The sequence below is a fragment of the Corylus avellana genome, chromosome ca5 (assembly GCF_901000735.1).
Source record: "Corylus avellana chromosome ca5, CavTom2PMs-1.0".
NCBI lineage: Eukaryota > Viridiplantae > Streptophyta > Magnoliopsida > Fagales > Betulaceae > Corylus > Corylus avellana.
The window spans coordinates 911,453-920,597 of NC_081545.1; the positions used below are offsets into that span (position 1 = coordinate 911,453).

Genomic DNA, 9,145 nt, shown 5'->3' on the forward strand with positions numbered 1-9,145 from the left:
ACATATATTTTATTGTTGACATAATGTGTTATAAGTAGTTTAATTTTTTTTGGTTTTTTAGTGTTTGACATAAAAAGCTAATTAAACTACAATTTTACTTAACAATAACATTAACCAAGTTTTTGGTACTAGAAGCATAATCAGGTCCTGTTTTTGGAAGCTAGCTAGGAACAATCTTTGAAGAACCGAATGATCACTATGTTAATATGTTCACATTTTATGGAAATAGTGGTAAGTGAAAAATAGTGTGCAACCAAACAAAAGAATTGTTATTCCATATAAATAATCGTCTCATTATATGGATCTATCCCACATTCAGTAACCTCACCCAACTCACTTGTCTGGATTTGTCATTGAACAGTCTAACAGGTCACATCCCTTCTTCCTTGTCAAGTAACATGACCCAATTAACTTATCTCAGCCTTTCAAAAAATAACATGGAAGGTACCATTCCGAGCTCATTCTCTGAACTCAGGAGTATTGAGGTTCTTGACTTAGGAGGAAATAACTTGGAAGGTACCATTCCAAGCTCATTCTCTGAACTCAAAAATATTAAGGTTCTTAAATTAAGAGAAAATAACTTGGAAGGTACCATTCCAAGCTCATTCTCTGAACTCAAGAGTATTGAGTATCTTGACTTAGGAGGAAATAACTTGAGTGGGATGTTGGAGTTTGACATGTTTCTTACTTTCAAAAGTTTCACTTTGTTGGACCTGAGATCCAACAATTTGACATTGCTAACCAAGGCCAATTCAAATGGTACTCTTCATCAGTTTGAAAGTCTAAATTTGGGTTCTTGCAACTTGCGAAAATTCCCAGATTTCTTACGAAACCAAAACAAATTGCTTCTTCTTGATCTCTCACACAACAATCTTGAAGGCCTAATACCCAAATGGTTTTATAATGTAAGTATAGAATCTCTTGAGTTTATAAGCCTTTCTGACAATTTTCTAGTAGGCTTTGAACAATCACCAATGGTTCTCCCATGGTCTAAACTATCAAGTTTAGATCTTGGCAATAACTCGTTGCAAGGATCACTCCCAATTCCACCACCATCTACCAGGATTTATCGAGTCCAAAGGAACTTCATAAGAGAAATGTCACCGTTGTTGATTTGCAATCAGAGTTCACTTGAAGTACTTGATTTGTCCTATAACAACTTGAGTGACATGCTTCCTCCATGTTTAGGAAACTTCAGTTCTCCTTTGTTAGTACTTCAACTACGAAGCAACAACTTCCATGGCACCATCCCAAAAACATGGTCAAAGGAAAGCGGCTTAAAGATGATTGACTTAACTGAAAACCAATTGCAAGGTCAGGTACCAAGATCAATGGCTAACTGTACGATGCTAGAGTACCTTAATGTTGGTAACAATCAAATCAATGATCTCTTTCCCTTTTGGTTGGGAACTCTTTCTCGGTTGAAGGTTCTCGTCCTTCGTTCCAATGCATTCCATGGTGCAATAACGAGTCCTCAAACCAATTATACATTCTTCGAGTTGCATATCATTGATCTCTCTCAAAATAGTTTCTCTAGAAATTTGCCTGCTAAGTATTTCCTACATTGGAATGCCATGAAAGTTGTCGGTGCAAATCAGTTGATATACATGGTGCTACATATTACTAGCAAAGACGGCCCCTTCGATGGTACTGTCCTTTGCACAGTTACAGTGACAAACAAAGGCATAAATTTAAAGTATGATAAAACCCAATATGTGTTCACAGTCATTGATTTCTCAAGCAATAAATTTGAAGGAGAAATTCCAGAATTCCTAAGAACTCTTAAAGGACTGCATTTACTAAATCTTTCCAATAATGCTCTCACTGGTTATATCCCGCCAACCTTGGGGAACTTGACAAATATAAAATCAATGGATCTTTCCAAAAACAAGTTGTTTGGAGAGATACCTCCACAACTAACACAACTCTTTTCCCTTGAATACTTTAATGTCTCCAACAACTGTCTCACAGGACCTATACCATATGGCAATCAATTTGACACATTTCCGAATAGTTCATTTGGAGGTAATTCAGGATTATGTGGAAGCTAGTTATCAAAGAAATGTGGAGATTTCGAGTACACACCACCTTCTCCATTTGAAGATAATCAAAGTTCAGAGTCTCCATTTGAATTTGGTTGGAAAGTAGTTGCCATAGGGTATGGATGTAGATTTGTTATAGGAATTGTTATTGGGCAAATTGTGATTGTAAGGAAGTATGATTGGTTTGTGAAGATTTTTGGAAGGATGTAGTAAACTCAATGAATTGAAGAAAGTCTCAAATTTAAATTTAGTTGAATAAAATGTTTTAGGAAAAATATAAATGTTTATGTTTCTTGCATTATTATATGTTGCTTGATGGAATTGTAAGCCTGTAAAAATTTCAATGTAGTATCTTACTATTTGTTTGTGTGAGTTTGCATGTGTCTGTATTTTCTTTCCCTTATTTTAACTTTGGAATACCATAACATTACAGTAGGTTGTCCATTTAAGGTGATCATCCATTCACCCCACAAGAAAATAAGAGGAAAAAACAGAACTTAGATGTTCATTAAAACATTGAAAGAATCATATCGTTGCATTCATTTTAGGTAGGTCTACCTCTGCATTCACTACTTATTTAGATCAATAAGAGAAGAGGTATGGAATCTTACCGAATCCATTTCCTCATCTTAGGGACTTCCAATTAATCTCAGCAACAAGTTATTGTCCCTCACAAACGCTTCAATTTCTAGGGCAGCATTTGGAGAAAAGTGCAGAAGTCAAAATGAATACTTATGAGATTTACAGTCTTTTTTTTTAGGGGATGAATTTTCCATTCCACAAACCCGAACAAAAACTCTCTCCGGCAAGCAAAACTCACTGGAACAAAGTTACAAAGAACTAAAGCAAAACAACATACATACAAAAATCTTCCCTATCTATACCATCAGAGCAAACTATACCACAAACAAATCTGAAATCTGCACAAAAACAGAAACAATATAAGTACACTTTTGTCAACCACACTACCCAAATAACAGCAGCCCCACCCAAAACAGTCAACAAAACAGAATGGGCATACCAACTCGATGATGTTGATATGGCTTAATGTTAGTTCAATCTTTTTCAGGACATCTATATTGGAGCGGGTGAGAGTTCAGCAACTACCTTAGAATGGGCAATGGCTGAGCTGATAAGAAACCCAAGAGTAATGGCGAAGGCACAAGCTGAAGTGCGACAGGTCCTGATAGGGAAGAAAAAATTGGAAGGGAAAGACATGCAGCAGTTAGATTTCGTGAAATATGATCACAGGAACTTTAAGATTACATCCTCCTGTTCCTTTACTAATAAGAAAAGCCAAGGAAAGATGTAAAATAAGTGGATATGACATACCACGAAAACAAAAGTCATCATTAATGTGGGGGCAATAGGGAGAGGCCCAGAATGTTGGATCGATGCTGATTGCTTTCAGCCAGAGAGGTTCCCTGCTCACAAGATTACTTGAAATTGTTTTAGAAAACGTGTACTCCTATAAAACTTCACTGTGCTCCAACCATGAGAATAGTTGGACTTTCATGCAATCATTTGAGCAGTACAACAGGAAGGGACCGATGTACATGTTAGCACTTAAGCACATGCTTTAACTGGTCGTGCCTCTCACCAAACTACTCCATCTTCTATTCCCTGATTCTGCTCCCTGGAAAAGTAGCTTAATGAATAAATAAAAATGCCTAACCATTTTAGAGTTTGAAATGTTGGAGAGATAAATATATGGGGAAGTCTCCAACTGAGATAAATATATTTTACTGTGCATTTGTTGGAGGCCTTCTTTACTGCAGAACACAACGTGTTACCACTGTTTGAACCCAAACCTGTGCCTACTTTTGATATCAGGGAGTAAAACATGTTTATCCTTTTGTCAATCACAAATCCAAGAACATAAAAGTATGCTGACGGCCTATTTTGGGTGAGGATTAATTCCCCTAGTTTCAAAATTGCCACGTTTTACACCAACAAATTGCATATACAATTATTTGTATATGATTTAAATTTTAGTCAAGCAATGGTTGCGTCTGTATAATCCTCTCTGCTTGCGTCTGCATCTTATCTTTATCAACAACATTCATATATAGCCTCTGTTTGCTGTTGATGCTTGATGATGTTGAAATCTGCCCTACCGAATCCAAGTCAAAGAACACTTGGAAGAGATGGCACGAAGGCTTGTTGTGTGTGCCGGTAGAAAATGCTTTCGATGCCTAAGTCAGTCGAGTGAACCTATGAAGTAAGCTGAGAACTCTCGAAATTAGAAAGAACGACTAATCTATTGTAAAAGGAATGAGTGAATACCTTGTGCTTGGAGCCTTTTCCTTCTTTAGTTGGCTAAGACCTTTTTCTCAGCATGACCTTGCTAGGTGTCGGCTTCCAATTGGGTTGTACGTGAATTGCCCATAACGTTTGGACATCCACTCTGGTAAGGCATGTCCCTGATAGTCCTTCTAATAACGTGCACGTATAATTTAGGTGGTATTAAGGCCTATATGTTAAAACCCACAAATCTCTAAATACTATTCACTTTATTTTTTTCAACAAAATCAGCATCAAAACATTCTCACTTTTTATATCACATTATTTACTTTTTATTATTATTCAATTAAAAAATTTACTACAAAACAAAATGTTTCCACCTTCTTATACTAACCATTATTTTTTTAACAAAAAATTGTGAACAGTCTTGATGTTTGACAAACACCACCTAGATGTCACCTGATACTGTGCTAGGCAGAGTATGGCACATTCTCATCGATTCGACCATGATTCTTTATGAAATATCACCGACAATATTAGATCTGGAGTTTGGTTAAGGTGTGAGAGGTGATATGATATTGTGCGAGTTCCCCTATCCCTTGGCAGCCACGTGGTTATTATTACAGGGCCTAATTGGGCTTGGGCGTGTGCTTGTTAGCTCCTTCAATTGACTAATCAGCTCAAGCTGAATAAAGTTGAATGAAAAAATCAAAGTCCTCTCCAAGTTCTTCTTTCGTAGAACTCTCTCTCTCTCATGATGCGTGTGAGTTCTCTAACTTTCAACAGAATCAAAAGGTATTGCATACAAATCATCTGCAAGCTCCACTGTAAGGGCTTCTACAATTAATGTCCCATCTTCACATAGGAAGATAGAATTACATATATTATTAACCGAAAATTGGAGAGCTGTAAAAAGGATATTAATTATTTGATAACTGATGTTTACATTGGAAATTTGATGGGCCAACAGGGAAAATAACCACAGGGAAAGACTAGAGGGAGCCATACATTCTCCCTTATTTGATAAAATTGATGCTTACAAAGGCACTTGGATGCAGAAAGTGAGAAAATATTAATAATTATGGCCGGACAATCCTCTCAATCCGCCTAAGTTCTCTCGAAACATCGACCATTGTGGGTCGATCCTCTGGATTGTCTTCCGTGCATGCTAAGGCAAGGTCTAACACAGTTGCTCCTTCCCTTGCGATGATTGCAGGATCCACAATCTCATGTATACCATGCTTTCTTACATATTTTACTATGTCCAAATCTTCTGTTTCTAGACATGTGTCATAGGCCAGTAGTTCAGTTAAAAGCACTAATAAAAGTGCACCAAAGCTATAGACATCACTTTTCTCGGTTACTCGCAATGTTTCAACATAGTTAGGGCACATAAATCCAGGAGTCCCGCACAGTGTTTCATCATTTGCGTGAGTTTCACCCTCGGGAATTGTGATGGAAAATAAAAAATAAGACAGTTTGGGGACCTCATGTTCGGCAAAAAAAATATTTGTAAGATTTATACACCTATGAAGGATGGGTCTGGAGAAGGCAGTGTGAAGATACGCAACTGCGTGAGAAATTTCGCTTGCAACCTTTAACTTACTCTGCCACGCCATTCTCTGATGCGGAGATGTGTTAGAATTGGAGCCAAGAATTTGATTGTAAAGGGTTCCTTCCTCAATAGATTCATACACCACAATAGGAACTTGAGTCTCGAGGCAACATCCCACGAGCCGTAGAACATTCTTGTGAGCGCTCATCTTTGCAGAAATAGCTATTTCAGTGAAGACGCAATCCAGATCTAGTTTGCCTTTAGTCTTCCTAATGGAAATAGTTCGGCCTTCAAGAGAACCCTTATACCATTTGCAGAACCGATAATTATGTAAAACAAGGCGAGGATCATAGTTATTGGTGGCAGAGATAAGGTCGTTCTCGGAGAAGTTACGGATGGGAATAGGAGGCTTGCCATTACAAGTGGCAACCAGCTTCTCCAGTAGCATGCCTCCATTCTTCTGGAATGCTCTCTCTTGCTCTCTCTTTTTCTCTCTCTTTCCTCCCATTCTTAACAAATGATCTCTCTCCACACTCTGCAGAGATTGAATATTGTGGCCAAATTAATCTCTTTAATCCCCTTTAGCCCTGCATGCCCACCAAAGTGAAGGTCGATTTCGTCGAAAGTGTTCAAACAGTGTTAACTATTAGAACTATTAGAACACTTCAGATATTATCAAACCAGTGTTCAAACAGTCAATGTGCACATTAAATCAGAGACACAGAAACAAACACGGGGAAAGAGAGACGTAAACAGAACATCCAGACACACAGAGACAAACAAACATACATGTATGTACATATAAGTATGAAACTACAGAGCAGAACTGCACAGTGCAAACCCCAGAGTGGCCCAGACGCTTATCCAATTTTGATGTCACATCACACATGACACAGCAGATGGCCAATTCAAAAAGGAAATGCAAAAAAAAATTATTGAAGTTAAAATTTTAACCAATAATTATTTGATAAAAATAATCTTAAAGTTATTTGAATCCCCCAATGTAACCTGAACTACAAATCCTTCAAACCTAAGAAGCAAAAGACAATAAGAAACTTGAATTCCCTAAAAATGAGAAAACCTAGATTCAACCCACAAAAAATCTGAGATTCAGACCCAGCCAGATTTAGAACAATCAAACTCAGATTCGAAATCCAAATACAACTAAAAAAAACCATATCTATGTGACACTACCAGATCGACGAGAAGAAATCAAAACCAAAAAAACAAGAAAAAGAAAAAAAAAAAAAAAAAAAAAAAAGAGATAATCTTACCTCTTTTGATGTCTCCGCTTGTCGGCGGTGGTGATGTGTCGTCGGATATATACGGTGGTGGTGGCCCCTCAGAAGCGGGAGTGTGCTGAAGGGACGAGAGGGAGAACCATGGTGGGAGAGGGAGGAACTTGTGGAAGACGGAGGAGGTCGTGGGTTGCTTCGGGGTGATGGGGTGATGCGATGCAGCTTATTTGTTTATGAACAACAAAGTAATGGGCCCTAAGAAAAAAAACAAATAAAAAAAAGAACAAAGTAATGGGCCCTCACCCAAAAACAACGGGAAAATACATTTTATCTTTTGAACTATCTACACATTTGTATTTTTAACTTTAATATTTAAAAAGTGACATTTTACCCTCTCAAATTTTTAAATTATTGCAATTTGACCATTGTGACTTTTTTTTCCCCAAAATGCCCCATCCCAAGTTAAAAATAAAAAAATTACCAGACCGGCCATCTCTTAATTTTTAAATTATTTTTTTTAACTTGAGATTGAGATATTACGGGGAAAGGAAAAAAAAAAAAGTCAGAATAGTCGAATTGTAACAATTTGGAAGTTTGGGGGGGTAAAGTGTCACTTTTTAAACATTATGGTTAAAAGTGCAAATTGGTGAATAGTTTACGGAGATAAAGTATATTTTCTCAAAAAAAACAAAAAAGAACAAAAAAAAAAAAAAAGAACAAAGTAATTGGCCCACTTTAAGTCGTCATCTAATACAAGCTTCACAATAAACCATTCATTTAGTTGCGAGATGGAAGTCTCTTGGATCAACTAACATGCTAATACGTTGGACTGCTTTTCTATTCAATTATTTACAATTCAAAATATTCTCTTGTCTTTCAAATTGAATAATTTGAAATAGTGAGTTTAATTTAACTTAGAAAAAAGCTTCACACTAACAATTAACTACAACTCTGATATAACTTTTGTTAAGGTGAACACCAATGACAAAGACAATAAAATTTTTGTACCCTTTTTGGTGCAAATCAAATGCGCAATAACAACTTTGAGCAGCGAAAAAAAAAAACTCACCAACATTTGCAAAAAAATAAGTCAAACCACCCACAAGGCATAACAACTTTTATGTGAAAAACCTTCTAATAATGAGAACAAAAAAACCTTCCAATTAAATCTTCCAATATCAACAATAATAAGTTTACTTTCATCTTTTCTATAATAATTTCTAGAGCCTACCAATACATTAAGAACTAATGCATTTTTAGATTTCAATATAAATTCATCACTCGAACGTGGATTTCAACAAAAATAACATAGAAAAATTTTACCAAATGGGTACTATCAACCAACCAACTGAAGAGGAATTCCATTGATCGACAACCCATCAATACGAAGTTCTCATCGTCAAAAACAATATATCAAAATTTCAGCAAAATCAAACCACAAATGACCCTTGAATTTGACCAAATTTCTCCCTTCTAATTCGTTGGCACCTCACCTCACCTCACTCTGAAACACCCGAATCTTATTTCAAAGTTAGGAGTGTCAATACGGTTATGGTTAGCGGTTATTATCTTAGCAGTTAGTAAATTTCACTAACCACAACCGCTAACCGTTAGGCGGTTAGCGGTTAGCTACTAACCGCCGATTAGCGGTTAGTGAAATAGGTAACCGTCCGCTAACCGCTTTTACAAAATTGAGCTTCTTTTTTTTTTTGGCTTTTTAGGCTTTTTTATTACTGTAGAATTTTTTACCCTCATTTGTTTTTTGTATTTTTAATGTCTTCTTAGGCCCAATTGCTATAAAAATAGCCCATATTGAAAAATCAAAAATATTTGACCCCAAATTTACATTTACTTTACTTTAAAAAAAAAATTAAATATTAAATCATAACCAGTTAACTTTAAATAAATAAATTAAAAAAAAAAAAAAAAAAAAAAAAAAAAAAAAAAAAAAAAAAAAAAAAAACACACACACACACACACAAACCGTAAAAAAAAAAATCAACACAACATATAAAAAAGGTTCAACACAACATATAAAAGAAGTTCAAATAAAACATATAATATAT

At 36.0% G+C, this 9,145-nt stretch overlaps 2 protein-coding genes across 2 annotated transcripts in view; one reads left to right on the forward strand and one right to left on the reverse strand.

Moving 5' to 3' along the window:
• Positions 1-437: 437 nt before the first annotated feature.
• LOC132180608 (receptor like protein 22-like) lies at positions 438-3,354 on the forward strand. The gene is made up of 3 exons (XM_059593497.1): positions 438-2,025; positions 2,104-2,207; positions 3,112-3,354. Exons 1-3 carry the CDS (start codon positions 438-440, stop codon positions 3,352-3,354), a joined length of 1,935 nt encoding a protein of 644 aa, XP_059449480.1.
• A 1,839-nt stretch (positions 3,355-5,193) lies between these two features.
• Positions 5,194-9,145, reverse strand: part of LOC132180609 (serine/threonine-protein kinase ZRK1-like) — a 4,966-nt gene continuing 1,014 nt past the window's right edge. Inside the window, exons 3-4 of the mRNA XM_059593498.1 lie at positions 7,116-7,301; positions 5,194-6,376 (exon numbers count right to left, since the gene is read on the reverse strand). Coding sequence (XP_059449481.1) covers positions 5,366-6,376; positions 7,116-7,301 — 1,197 coding nt within the window. The 3' untranslated portion in view covers positions 5,194-5,365. The remainder of the gene's footprint in view (positions 6,377-7,115; positions 7,302-9,145) is intronic.

Coding starts and splice junctions, on each gene's coding strand:
- LOC132180608 (XM_059593497.1), top strand. CDS start 438: ATGGAAGGTACCATTCCGAGCTCATTCTCTGAACTCAGGAGTATTGAG. Junction 2,026..2,103: donor TCCGAATAGTTCATTTGGAG/GTAATTCAGGAT, acceptor CTCCATTTGAAG/ATAATCAAAGTTCAGAGTCT. Junction 2,208..3,111: donor TTATTGGGCAAATTGTGATT/GTAAGGAAGTAT, acceptor AATCTTTTTCAG/GACATCTATATTGGAGCGGG.